This window comes from Salvelinus fontinalis, chromosome 13, assembly GCF_029448725.1.
Source record: "Salvelinus fontinalis isolate EN_2023a chromosome 13, ASM2944872v1, whole genome shotgun sequence".
NCBI classification, from domain to species: Eukaryota; Metazoa; Chordata; class Actinopteri; order Salmoniformes; family Salmonidae; genus Salvelinus; species Salvelinus fontinalis.
The window spans coordinates 45,553,865-45,568,895 of record NC_074677.1 but is presented as its reverse complement, the minus strand read 5'-3'; the positions used below and the strand labels follow the sequence as shown (position 1 = coordinate 45,568,895).

At 44.9% G+C, this 15,031-nt stretch overlaps 1 protein-coding gene across 3 annotated transcripts in view; it reads right to left on the bottom strand.

Moving 5' to 3' along the window:
* Nucleotides 1-15,031, bottom strand: part of cfap54 (cilia and flagella associated protein 54) — a 139,510-nt gene that overhangs the window by 18,490 nt on the left and 105,989 nt on the right. For 2 of the 3 annotated variants that reach the window (XM_055943019.1, XM_055943020.1), the window contains exons 49-53: nucleotides 14,132-14,328; nucleotides 13,575-13,732; nucleotides 13,339-13,468; nucleotides 12,803-12,968; nucleotides 9,019-9,179 (exon numbers count right to left, since the gene is read on the bottom strand). In XM_055943019.1, coding sequence (XP_055798994.1) covers nucleotides 9,019-9,179; nucleotides 12,803-12,968; nucleotides 13,339-13,468; nucleotides 13,575-13,732; nucleotides 14,132-14,328 — 812 coding nt within the window. Of the gene's footprint in view, nucleotides 1-8,993; nucleotides 9,180-12,802; nucleotides 12,969-13,338; nucleotides 13,469-13,574; nucleotides 13,733-14,131; nucleotides 14,329-15,031 lie in introns of all 3 variants that reach the window. The other variant, XR_008761814.1, reaches the window with a different exon arrangement.

The window sequence follows — 15,031 nt, the reverse complement described above, 5'->3', positions numbered from 1 at the left end:
TATAAAATTCTAGAACAATTATTACACAGACTAACCAATATTATACAGACTTGATCAATTGTAATGTTGTGTTGCCCGGTATTCCAGAGCTTCTGATACAAAATGAAAAACGGTTCAGTACTAACATTTTTGTTCATTAATTTCGGTACTTCTATCGTGTCTCTCGTCGTATAGGGATTGAGAGGATCACGTCTATCTAGTAATTCGTCTGAATTTTCTCAAGCTTACTACTGAATGTTCGTAGTGGTAGGCTAGGTTTCCTATAGTAGACAATGGGAAGTCAGCTGACAGAGCGCCGGACACTTTTGAAAATGCAAGGAGTGCGAGAGAAGACAGAGAGAGAGTTATAGGGCCTTTGCCAACAAAACGAGTAACGAACAGCAAAATCAGACAACCCCATAATTGAATAGTTTAACTACGTACCTAGTCAGCTTGTCGTTGTGCGTTCCATGCGAGAAATAAATATTCCTATCGAGGCGCAATCAAGTTGTGAGTGCAACAGGGAGAGAGCCATGCATTACGATAAGAAAATGTTGTGCTTTGACTGCTCAATGCAATCGCGGGGAAAACACTTTTGAATGCAGCTCTGATGGCTTTTGTTAAAAAGTCAGGGGATCGCAGCTTTCCATTGCTACCTCATGTATTTCTCAACTCCAAAAAATGAGCCTGAACTGTATCAGCATAGTTTATCGCGTTAGCGATCCGCAATTCGGCATGACTGCATAGGGGAGACCGGGGCTAAATGTAACACAGGTCAATTGTAACAGGTAGGCCTACTTTATATTCACTGTTGCAAGTTTTTGGGGACATTAAAGTCATCAATACGTTAAAACTTCTTAGAACTAGGGGGTGACATTTTCACTTTTGGATGAATTTGTGCCCAAATTAAACGGCCTCGTACTCTGTCCTAGATCATATGATATGCATATTATTATTACTATTGGATAGAAAACAAAGTTTCTAAAACTGTTTGAATTATATCTGTGAGTAAAACAGAACTCATATGGCAGGCAAACTTCCAAACAGGAAGTGAAAATTCTGAAATGGGTCGCTGCGAAAGGCATCGCCTATTCAATTGCCTTATATTTATGGATCTGTATGCACTTCATACGCCTTTCACTAGATGTCAACAGGGAGTAGAACGTGGAATGAAGCATATAGTTTCATGTGGGACTGGATGAGAGCCTTTGGAGTGACAGGTCAGGCAGATTGCCAGTTCTTGGCCACGCGCAGAGGGAATGTGATGTCTTTGTCTGCACTGTGTTAGATAGACATGAAGAAATGCTCCGTTTGGGACGTTATTGGATATATATGAGAAAAACATCCTGAAGATTGATTCTCAACTGAGTTTGACCAGTTTATTTGATTTGTAATATCACTTTTTGAAGTTTTCGTTCATTTGCGTAAAGTTCTCTGGACACGTGAACGACACATGCTAGCCAAAGTTGCTAATTCGACAGAAGTAAGGGACATTATAAAACAAAACAACAATTTATTGTGGAACTAGGATTCCTGGCACTGCATTCTGATGAAAGTTCATCAAAGGTAAGGGAATATTTATGATGTTATTTCGTATTTCTGTTGACTCGGTTGACTCCAACATGGCGGAGAATGGCTGAGCGCTGTCTCAGATTATTGCATGCTGTGCTTTTTACTAAGTAATTTAAAAAAAATCTAACACAGCGGTTACATTAAGAACCAGTGTATCTTTAATTATATGTTAAACATGTATCTTTGTATGTAGTAACAAGATAATTTTTTGAGTTTGGTATCTAGGTAATGATTAGCCCAATGGGGTAGTGTAATGTGTAGAAATTATGTTGAATATTAAACTACATGTATCAATCTGACTTCATTACCATGTGACTAGATGCTTAATTCATGCATATATATCCATAGTTATAGCCAGCTTGCGAGTCTCTGCATTGCTATGGAATACTTTGATTACATTTGATTCTCAAATATTAAGAGGCTTATGGTACTTATGAGCTATTAAAAGTTGGGCCAGTAACCGAAAGGTTGCTGGATCAAAACCCCGAGCTGACAAGGTAAAAAATAAATCTGTCGTTCTTCCCTGCAGGGAGCCACCATTGGGAGACATCAGGAGTTGCTACATGGCCTTTTGGAAGGGCTCAGGTCCTGACGGAACGCCACAACCACGTGTTAAAGGCTATTATGGAGTAAATCAGGGAATTAGCTCAGAGACTGTCTGCCACATCTGAAAAACCTCAATCACCCAGTAATTTTCCCCCTATCTGTGGTGAGTTTGTACAGCCTATCCCGACTCCCCGTGAACCCCGCTTACCTCCTCCAGAGCGATATCCGGGGAATCCTGGTACCTGCCGGGGTTTTCTTTCTCAGTGCTCGTTTATTTTTGAGCTACAGCCATCTTCGTTTTCTTCAGACTGTTCGAAGATGGCGTTTTATAATTACGCTAATGTCGGGAAGGGCGCTCTCCTGGGCTACGGCAGTTTGGGAACAACAATCTGCCATTTGCGGTCATTTTGGAGGAATTCATGGCAGAGGTGAGACAAGTTTTTGAGTCTCTGGTATCCGGGAAAAAGCCAGCCAGCGAACTGCTTGACTTACGTCAAAACTCATGTAGTGTGGCAGACTACGCAGCGGACTTTCGCACGTTGGCTGCCGAGAGCACCTGGAATCCGGAGTCTCTTTTCGCTACTTTTCCGCACGGATTATCTGAGGAGGTAAAGGATGAGCTAGCTGCTCGGGAACTGCCGGTGGACCTCGACTCTCTTATCGCCTTAACCATTCAAATTGATGGATGCCTAAGGGAATGCAAGAGTGAAAGGTCTGGTCTAGGGCAAGCGCGTTCACCTCCTATGGAATCCGGAAGTTTCCGAAGGCAGCTCTTCCGAGAGGAGTCAAAATCCCCCGAGCTCTCTCGTGAATCTACGACGGGTGAGTTGGATACTCCTGAGCCTATGCAGTTGGGAAGAACTAGGCTATCAGTTGGGAGCGCTCACGGAGGATGAATAATAATGAATGTCTGTACTGTGGAGGGGCAGGACATTTTATTGCAACCTGCACTATTAGGACACCATTGTCTCTAGTGGGTACCAGTACTGGGGTGAGTCAGACTGGGTGTTCCCTAATTCCCATCACCCGCACACCCCTTTTTGCTATTGTGCTGTGGGGAGACCAATCTAAGTCTCTCCGAGTGCTCATGATTCTGGGGCTGATGAATGTCTTATGGATGCCACAATAGCTTGGGAGCTCGGTATGCACACTCAGCCTCTCTCTGTGCCCATGGATGCTAGGGCACTAGACGGACGCTCTATAGGGGAAGTCCCCCATAGTACTGTGCCCGTTCAATTACGGGTTTCTGGTAACTACAGTGAGACAATACAGTTCGTCCTCATTGCATCTCCCCATGTTCCGGTTGTTTTGGGATTTTCCTGGCTCCAAAAAAACAATTCTGCGATTGACTGGACCACAAGCTCCATCCTGGGTTGGAGTACTTTTTGCCATTCCCACTGCCTTCAAGCAGCACAGCCTTCCCCTAGTCTTCCTCATGATGTTAGCAAGACTGTGGATGTCTCTGCTATCCCCACAGAATACCATGACCTCCTGGAAGTGTTTAGCAAGGTACGTGCTACTTCCCTTCCCGCGCACCGTCCTTATGATTGTGCCATTGATCTTCTCCCAGGCACTACATCACCTCGGGGTCGGTTGTACTCTCTGTCCCGACCAGAGACCAGTGCTATGGAGGAGTACATAGAAGAGTCTCTGGCCACTGGGCCGTCTGTCCGTCTGCATCTCCTGCCGGCGCAGTGGTTTTCTTTGTGGAGAAGAAGGACAAGACCCTGCGCCCGACTACAGGGGACTTAACGATATCACTGTCAAAAATCGTTCGGATACGCGAGGGGGATGAGTGGAAGACAGCCTTCAACACAGCCAGTGAACATTATGAGTACCAGGTAATGCCATTTGGACTCACCAACCGTCCCACTGTCTTCCAGGCTTTAGTCAATGACGCGCTTCGGGACATGCTAAACCGGTTTGTGTTCGTCTACGTGGACGTCATCCTGTTCCCCCCCCCCCCCCCCCCCCCCGATCTACCAAAGAACATGTTCTTCATGTCAGACAGGTCCTTCAGTGCCTCCTGGAGAACCAATTGTTTGTGAAAGCCGAGAAGTGTGAGTTCCACCGCTCTTCTATCACCTTTCTGGGATATGTCATTGCTGAGGGCAATGTTCAGATGGATCCTGGAAAGGTGAAAGCAGTGGTGGATTGGCCGTTTCATTTCTACCGCCGTTTCATTCGAGATTACAGCACAATGGTGGCCCCCCTCTTGGCACTCACCTCCCCCAAGGTACCGCTCAAATGGTCTCCAGCTGTCGACAAAGCCTTTGTGGACCTGAAGCATCGGTTCTCAACAGCACCCATCCTCATCCATCCGAACCCTGTGCATCAATTTGTGTTGGAAGTGGATGCTTCGGATGTAGGAGTGGGTGCCATCCTGTCCCAGCGATCTGCCCAGGACCAGAAGCTTCATCCCTGTGCTTTCCTGTTCCATCGTCTCAATCCTGCTGAGAGAAACTACGATGTTGGCAACCGAGAACTACTGGTGGTGAAGATGGCGTTGGAGGAGTGGAGACACTGGCTGGAAGGAGCAGAACAGCCATTCCTGGTCTGGACTGACCATAAACACTTGTAAAATCTCGGTTCAGCCAAGCACCTCAACTCAAGGCAGGTCCGCTGGGCCCTCCTGTTTACCAGATTCAACTTTACCATTTCCTACCGTCCAGGGTCTAAAAATGTGAAGCCTGATGCTCTCTCCCACCTATACAGTTCCTCTGCCACACTCTCGACTTCCGAAACTATTCTCCCTACCTCATGCCCCTGTGGATTTGGGTATTGAGAGGCACAATGCTCCCAACCTGGACCTGAAGGGGGCCTGGCTAACCGGCTGTTTGTCACTAACCCTGTCCGGTCCCGGGTCCTGGAATGGGCTCATTCCTCCAGGCTGACCTGTCATCCAGGGTCCCGTCGTACACTAGCCTTCATTCGACAATGTTTTTGGTGGCCCACAATGGTCCCTGATGTCTCTGCCTTCGTCACCGTATGCACTGTGTGTGCTCAAAACAAGACTCCACGGCAAGCTCCTTCTGGCCTCCTGCAACCACTACCGGTTCCTCATCGTCCCTGGTCTCATATGTCTCTGGACTTTGTCACTGGGCTCCCTCCGTCTGATGGCAATACTGTCATTCTGACGGTAGTCGACTGGTTCTCCAAGGCCGCCCATTTCATCCCTCTCCCCAAGCTACATTCTGCCAAGGAGACGGCCCAGCTTATGGTGCAACATGTCTTCCGGATCCATGGACTCCCGGTAGACATGGTCTCCGATCGGGATTCTCGTCTCAGTTCTGGAAGGAATTCTGCACCCTTATTGGGTCGTCGGCCAGCCTGTCATCCGGATTCCATCCCCAAACTAATGGTCACTGATGGTCACACTAATGGTCACTAATGGTCACTGCTGTCCTTCTTGTGTTACCCCGTACCCTCCGTATTCACCCTACCTTCCATGTGTCTAGGATTAAGCCTGTGTCTCACTGTCCTTTGTATTCTGTCTCCAGGCCCATCCCTTCCCCCCCGGGTTATCGGTGGCCAGGCAGCGTATACGGTGAGACGCCTCCTGAAGGTTCGACCACGGGGCAGGGGTTTCCAGTACCTGGTTGACTGAGAGGGTTCTGGCCCGGAATAGAGGTTCTGGGTCCCTGCTAAAGACATTTTGGAGCCGGCCCTCATCGCCGATTTCCACCGACGACACCCCGGTCAGCTAGGTAGGACGCCAGGTGGTTACAAATGATAACAATATTTATTAATCCAATAGCGTAAGACAAGAGAATGGTCGTGGACAGGCAAAAGGGTCAAAACCAAAAGGTACCAAAGGGCAGGCAGAATCAAGGTCAGGGCAGGCAGGATGATCAGGCAGGCGGGAAAGTAGTCCAGAGTCAGGCAGGGGTCAAAACCGGGAAGGCTATCAAAAAAAGAATAGCAAAAGGAGAATGGGGGAAAACACGCTGGTTGACTTGACTAACATACAAGACAAACGGGCACAGAGAGACAGGAAACACAGGGATAAATACACTGAGGGAAAATAAGCGACACTTGGAGGGGGTGAAGACAATCACAGTAACAGGTGAAACAAATCAGGGCGTGACAGTTTCAGCATTCTCAATGTAAAGTTTGGCATTCGGCTAGACATGTGCGACATCCACACGCAGTTACTAGCTGCTAGAGTTAGCGGCAGGCGGGCGAGCAAGCAATATCCACTGTTGTAGTAAGGATGAAGCCTGACCTGGAATGTGAAGCTAACTGAAGCTGGCTAGCTTTATAAAAGCCTGAGTAGTATACCACTCTGGTGACACACACACACACACACACACATACCCATTCCCTTGTATAACTTTGTTAGTCTAATGGCTGGTGTCAGTCTAATGGCTGGGATGCCAGTGAGATGTTCAACTAGGAGATGTACGGAGTCAACTCCACCTATGGCTTCCTTTCCATGTACACGGGAGTATCCTCCCCTCAGCTCCTCAATATATTTATTGGTTTAGTAATGTATTATTTGCCTCTACAAGAACCCCATTTCCAACTATACTGGTATGCCTTACATATAAGACCATGTCAATTTTCTCTCCTTCCCATTTACCCCTCTCACGCCCCTCAAACTTTTTTCCTCTGGGGAGGCCTGCCTCAGATGAAAGAGACCGAGGACAACCCCCCAGTACCACCACCTCGTCTCACTGAAGAATGATGAATGCAAAACTAAGGAGTACAATTACAGTACCATGTTGTAAGATAGAGAGTCGACATTAATGAGTTCACGAGAGGAATGACAGACATATACTAATACATGATCACATACAAACGTAACAGAGTTAATTAAGAATGTACCTTTCAGCTTCAATGGGAACCAATCCTTAAAAACTAACCTGCTATACAAGCTAGCTTGAAATGTCATGGATAGAGCCATCCAATTGGTACCTTTTGGGTAGCTCAAACTGTTGGTATGTTGTCAAGGAGGATGATGTCGTGACGTTAGTACCATTAATGCGATGACGATTATTGTATCAAATATCTACATAGCACATTAAATTACTCATGTAACAATTAACTCATAAACAATCTTGGGGCACCACGGAAAACGTTTGTTTAATTAGTTACCGTTTCCCGAATTAACTCTACAGATATAAATATATTGTTATCATCTTAGTCATCCATTAATTCATTTTATTACATCATCAGTCTCATTCTGAACGTTGTTGACTTCATCCATTAATTATGATTTACCTCATCAGACTCATTCTGAACGTCATTGACATCCATCCATTAATTATGACTTACCTTATCAGTCTAATTCTGAACGTTGTTGACGTCCATCCATTAATTATGATTTACATCAGACTCATTCTGAACGTTGTTGACTTCCATCCATTAATTATCATTATTACCTCATCAGTCTCATTCTGAACATCATTGACTTCCATCCATTAATTATCATTATTACCTCATCAGTCTCATTCTGAACGTCGTTGACTTCCATCCATTAATTATTATTACCTCATCAGTCTCATTCTGAACGTCGTTGACTTCCATCCATTAATTATTATTACCTCATCAGTCTCATTCTGAACGTTGTTGACGTCCATCCATTAATTATCATTATTACCTCATCAGTCTCATTCTGAACGTCGTTGACTTCCATCCATTAATTATTATTACCTCATCAGTCTCATTCTGAACGTCGTTGACTTCCATCCATTAATTATCATTATTACCTCATCAGTCTCATTCTGAACGTCGTTGACTTCCATCCATTAATTATTATTACCTCATCAGTCTCATTCTGAACGTCGTTGACTTCCATCCATTAATTATTATTACCTCATCAGTCTCATTCTGAACGTCGTTGACTTCCATCCATTAATTATCATTATTACCTCATCAGTCTCATTCTGAAAGTCGTAGTATCCTATAAATCTGCACAAACCCTAGTCTCCATGATGAATCAGCAATACACAAATTGGCTTAATTATTTATTTACTAACTAACTAAATAATCACACAGAAATACATAAACACACACATAGTATAGTATTGACAGTTAACATAATGCAATGATACGTCCCTATTGGACTAACCCGATATGACGGCTTGTTAGACAATGATACGTCCCTATTGGACTAACCCGATATGACGACTTGTTAGACAATGATACGTCCCTATTGGACTAACCCGATATGACGGCTTGTTAGACAATGATACGTCCCTATTGGACTAACCCGATATGACGACTTGTTAGACAATGATACGTCCCTATTGGACTAACCCGATATGACGGCTTGTTAGACAATGATACGTCCCTATTGGACTAACCCGATATGACGGCTTGTTAGACAATGATACGTCCCTATTAGACTAACCCGATATGACGGCTTGTTAGACAATGATACGTCCCTATTGGACTAACCCGATATGACGGCGTGTTAGACAATGATACGTCCCTATTGGACTAACCCGATATGACGGCTTGTTAGACAATGATACGTCCCTATTGGACTAACCCGATATGACGGCTTGTTAGACAATGATACGTCCCTATTGGACTAACCCGATATGACGGCTTGTTAGACAATGATACGTCCCTATTGGACTAACCCGATATGGCGGCTTGATAGACAATGATACGTCCCTATTGGACTAACCCGATATGACGGCTTGTTAGACAATAAAAGGGGGGCGGGGAGAGCGGGAGAAGAATAGACAAAGGAATTCAACTATCGTACATACAGTTGAATAATATGCTCATTGTAAATATGGATATTTCTACAACAAGTATCATTTTGGCATTGAGTATTGTGATACTAAACCTGGTATTACCTAGTCCAATTCTGGTATCGTGACAGCACTATTGTAATGTGAGAGCGTGTATATGTATCTGACCTGTAGCAGTAAGGTACTCACGTGCGTGTGTGTGGTTGTTAGCTACCTGTAGCAGTGAGGTGCTGTTCTCGCGGGGCAGTCCTCTGTGTGTGTCCAGTCTAGCCCCTTGGAGGAGAAACAGGGCTCTGGTGTCTGGGTCTCCCCACACCTCAGCCTCCTGTAGACCCTCCTTCAACAGCTTGGTGGCCTCCACACTGCTGTCCATACCTACGTACGTGTACACACACACTTGTCCCGCCTTTTGTAAGATACATACAGCGCATTCGGAAAGTTTTCAGACCCCTGTTACGTCATTTTCCCCCCCTCATCAACCTATACACAATACCCCATAATGACAAAGCAAAAACTGGTTTGTAGATATGTTTACAAATTTATAGAAATACAAAACTGACGTATTCAGACCCTTAATTCAGTGCTTTGTTGAAGCACCTTTGGTAGCGATTACAGCCCCGAGTCTTCTTGAGTTTCTCCCATTCTTCTCTGTTGATCCTCTCAAGCTCTGTCAGGCTGGATGAAGAGCGTCGCTGCACCACCATGCTTCACTGTAGGGATGGTGCCAGGTTTCCTCCAGACGTGACGCTTGGCATTCAGGCCAAAGAGTTCACTCTTGGTTTCATTAGACCAGAGAAAATTGTTTGGGTCTGAGTCCTTTAGGGGCCTTTTGGCAAACTCCAAGCGGGTTGTCATGTGCCTTTTACATTCGTCTGGCCACTCTACCATAATGCCTGATTGGTAGAGTGCTGCAGCGTTGGTTCTCCACAGAGGAACTTGGGTTCTTGGTCACCACCCTGACCTTACAGCCTCGAGTCTTCTTGGGTATGACGCTACAAGCTTGGCACACCTGTATTTGGAGAGTTTCTCTCATTCAACTCTGCAGATCCTCTCAAGCACTGTAAGGTTGGATGGGGAGCGTTGCTGCACAGCTATTTTCAGGTCTCTCCGGAGATTCAAGGGTTCAAGTCCTGAGCCACTGAAGAACATTCAGAGACTTGTCCTGAAGCCACTCCTGCGTTGTTTTGGCTGTGTGCTTAGGGCTGTCATGTGCCTTTTACTGAGGAGTGGCTTCCATCTGGCCACTCTACCATAAAGGCCTGATTGGTGAAGTGCTGCAGAGATGGTTGTCCTTCTGGGAGGATATCCCATCTCCACAGAGGAACTCCAGAGCTCTGTCAGTATCCATCAGGTTCTTGGTCACCTCCCTAACCAAGGCCCTTCTCCCCGATTGCTCAGTTTGGCCGGGCGGCCAGCTCTACGAAGAGTCTTGGTGGTTCCAAACTTCTTCCATTTAAGAATGATGGAGGCCACTGTGTTCTTGGGGACCTTCAATGCTGCATAAATGTTTTGGTACCCTTCCCCGGGTCTTTGCCTCGACACAATCCTGTCTCGGAGCTCTACGGACTTTGACCTCATGGGTTGGTTTTTGGTCTGACATGCACTGTCAACTGTGGGACCTTATATATACAGGTGTGTGCCTTTCCAAAGCATGTCCAATCAATTGAATTTACCACAGTGGACTCCAAGTTGTAGAAACATCTCAAGGATGAGTAATGGAAACAGGATGCACCTGAGCTCAACTTCGAGACTCATAGCAAATGGTCTGAATACTTACGTAAACATGTTTTTTATATTTTTTTATATAAACATTTGTTTTCGCTTTGTCATTATGGGGTATTGTGTGTAGATTAATGAAGGGAGGAAATTATGTAATCCATTTTAGAATAAAGCTGTAATGTAACAAAATGTGAAAAAAGTGAAGGGGTCTGAATACTTTCCGAATGCAATGTATTTTAGGGGAAAATGTACCATACACATACAGAGCAACAATAGAATAAAATAAAGAGTTGGAGTGTAAGTCGATATGAGGTGCAGGGCTTGACATTCACTTTTTTAGCCACTTGTCCTTTGGACAAGTAGGACTGATTTGTTTACTTGCCTGAAAGCTCAAGTCACTTGTCACCCCCCGAAAAATGGTCTAACACCATGGGCCAAAAAGGTGTTGTATGATGCAAGAAACCACTTCACAAAATAGCATTCATTATTATCACTGGTATTGACAATGGAAGGCTGCTGGTCCCTGGTACCATGTATTATATCTCCTGCCGTTGTGGCCTTGAGAAAGGCACTCCCCACAAAATTTTGAGCCAACCCTGCTCAAACGCACCAGTCAGCTTATCAAGGTGCTGTTGAGCAGCTAATTCTTTACAATGTGGTGTGTTCGAGCAGGACTGGAGCAAAAGCCTGCACACCCAGTAGCTCTCCTGGAGGATGGTTGGCCACCCTGCAACATTACAATTACAACCAAATACTTTTGTTTTTATAAAATAATTCCCTCATTCAATGAATCGGGGATTAAATGGCCACAGTGGGCGAGGTAGCTAACTAAGATATTGATCTATTTGTAGGGCTAAAATATTGTTAATGGGAGATGATGACAGCATAGGAGTTTGGCTACTTGTCAATTAGGCTATTCTAATAATATTATTTTAACTTTGTCAGAATTACATGGCCAGTATTGAATAGAGGAGAATCCTAGACAATTATGAGATGGTTTTAAAACCGGAGTATGCAGCATTGGCTTCATCAACTGCGCACCCGTATCAACTGTGTTGGTCATTTGCGGTTGTACTCGAACAACCGTATCAACTGTGTGTTGGCCATTTGCAGTTGTACTCGAACAACCGTATCAACTGTGTGTTGGCCATTTGCGGTTGTACTCGAACAACCGTATCAACTGTGTGTTGGCCATTTGCGGTTGTACTCGAACAACCGTATCAACTGTGTGTTGGCCATTTGCGGTTGTACTCGAACAACCGTATCAACTGTGTGTTGGCCATTTGCGGTTGTACTCGAACAACCGTATCAACTGTGTGTTGGCCATTTGCGGTTGTACTCGAACAACCGTATCAACTGTGTGTTGGCCATTTGCGGTTGTACTCGAACAACCGTATCAACTGTGTGTTGGCCATTTGCGGTTGTACTCGAACAACCGTATCAACTGTGTGTTGGCCATTTGCGGTTGTACTCGAACACCCGTATCAACTGCATGTTGGCCATTTGCAGTTATACACGAGTGCCGGTGGAAAGTTATTTTACGTCATCAGACATGACAATGACATTAATACATGCTACACGCTAAATAGTTAACCAGCCAAACTACACAGTATGTGTTGAATTGGCTAGGCTATATCATAATTTGACCTGCCGCACAATGTCGCTCGCTCTCTCTCTCCTCTGACAACACCCACTGGCACACACGCAGGTGATGTACACCATGACTTTTCCAGGATTGTCATTGCTGACCACAATGACAATGTGGTCCCGTGTGGCTCAGTTGGTAGAGCATGGAGCTTGCAACGCCAGGGTTGTGGGTTCATTCCCCACGGGGGGACCAGGATGAATATGTATGAACTTGCCAATTTGTAAGTCGCTCTGGATAAGAGCGTCTGCTAAATGACTTAAATGTAAATGTAAATGTGCTATAACTGGACAAATAACTCACTAACTAGCAATGAATATCAACAAATGTGCACACGCAGCTAAGCTGGCTTTGATCTCAAAAACTAATCTCGCGACTGCATGATTGAAAGACCGCTTGTGCCTGTAAATGCATGGCCACAATAATTAACACATCACATCCGGAGAACACTTTGATCCAATTCTGATCGGTGTATTCTAATTATTTGATATTGTGATTTTTGTGTGATTTTTTCCCCTTGTCCATTTGGACAACTTAAATCTATAATCTGCTTGTCCACCTTTTTTTTTACATTTTTTTTTACTTGCCCTGGGTAAGAGGACAAGTGTTAATATCAACACATACACACAAGTACCTGGGTAGATAGCAGTGCCAGGGATGTGTGCGACCAGACTGCGTACCACAGCCAGTCTACAGCGGAGCCACAGAGACCGTTCCATCCTCTCTCTGGCCTCTACTGCCTGGGGACAGTCACCTGGCTGTGGACTGGGGGCATGGTGCTCTGCCTCCCTCATACTACCCTGTGGAGGGATATTCACACACACACACACACACACACACACACACACACACACACACACACACACACACACACACACACACACACACACACACACACACACACACACACACACACACACACACACACACACACACACACACACACACCAACAGATACACACACACACCTCTAGGTCTTGGCTGGGTCTGAGTGGCAGGGGGAATTTTAGGAACCAAATTTCCCAAATGGTTCCTTTTGAGTCATGACATAAAAACAAAATAAAATCACTTTCTTTTTGTTGGTCAAAAGACAATTCTGAAAACTCTAGCTATGCAAAAAGCATTTTATGGTACAGTTAAGAGAGGTAATTACGAGGTGATTGTAGGTACCTGTTCACTCTTAGGTCTGGACTGTCTTCTGAGAGAGGAGGAGAGGGGTCTGTGGATAGGGGAGGGGCTTCCCCTCAGAGTGATGGGAGAGTTCTGGAGCAGACTCATAGCAGACACTGCCATGTCAGCACTGCAAAGAATAAACAGACAGAATGTTGATAGATGGATGGATGGATGGAGGAATGTATGGATGAATACAAACACATTTATACACAGGATACAGTCTTTTACTTCACCTGTAAGCGGTTTTGCCTTGCTGCAGGTAGAGGTTAGACAGTAGCAGGTAGGTGTCTATAGCCAGCTCCAGTTCCTCAGGGTCAGAGTGGAGCTGAGAGGAAAGACAGAGCTGCAGCTGTGGGCTCAGGAGACGACACACCTCTCTCAGCAGTAACGCCTACAGGAGAGGAGAGAGGTTAGGGTTGGAGGTCTCCACACAGACACACACAGGGTCTCCACACAGACAGAAAATGCAAGTTACATTTCAGCATTTTAACAGATGCTCTTTTCCACAGTGACTTCAGGCTGAATCAATCAGATATGCAATTCTTAAGAATAAAACATTTAAAAATGACTTTAAAAAATATGACTAGTGCATGGTTTGGTGGGTGTCACGTAATGTAGAGTGCAAAAGGTTCTCAAACTATGAAAAGGAAAAATCCAAGAAGGCCGAGCGGCAAATATATACTTCAATTAATCCATCCCCGGAAGAATACAAAAAGGTGAAAGTGCTAAACAAATGTCACCTAATGACTTTCTATCTCACCTAATGTACACTCTACAGAGAGACACACACCTTTAATTTGCTGAGGGTGAGCTTGTCTTTCTGGGGGTCAAGGTGCAATCCTTTGGGCTCCCTGGTCTTCCTGGTGGGGGAGCCACCTTGTGATTTGTCACTGTCACTATCCCTCTCTCCGGGGGGAGAGTTAGGGATACCTGAGGTACTGGATGTCCTCCTCACAACACTGCAACGCACCGCCCCATCTGAGATATCTGGAGAATATCAACAAACAATATTATACACTCCTACTGTGCATCCCCCTGCCATAGCTGTTCACAAGTGTTAGTCAAAAGTCTTGAATCTCCTTCATGTCCCTGACTAGCAGTGGGATGTGAACAAGATAGACACAAACAAGTTCATTCTGATGAAAATATACTGATGAAAGAATTAAGTGGATTGATTTTCTGAACTCTTGATTTATCAGTATTGTATTGTGTAAATTATTTGTATATACACTGAACAAAAATATAAACTCAACATGTAAAGTGTTGAAATTTTTCACCCAAACAAAAAGCACATTTCAAGTTTTGCGCACAAATTTGTTTCATCCCTGTTAGTGAGCATTTCTCCTTTGCCAAGATAATCCATCCACCTGACAGGTGTGGCATATCAAGAAGCTGATTAAACAGCATGATCATTACAAAGATGCACCTTGTGCTGGGAACAATAAAAGGCCACACTAAAATGTGCACACAACAATGCAACAGATGTCTCAAGTTTTGAGGTAGCGTGCAATTGGCATGCTGACTGCAGGAACGTCCACCAGATCTGTTGCCAGGGAATTGAATGTTCATTTCTCTACCAAAAGCCATCTCCAACGTTGTTTTAGAGAATTTGGCTGTTCGTCCAACCGGCCTCACAACCGCAGACCACGTGTAACCACGCCAGCCCAGGGCCTCCTCATCCGGCTTCTTC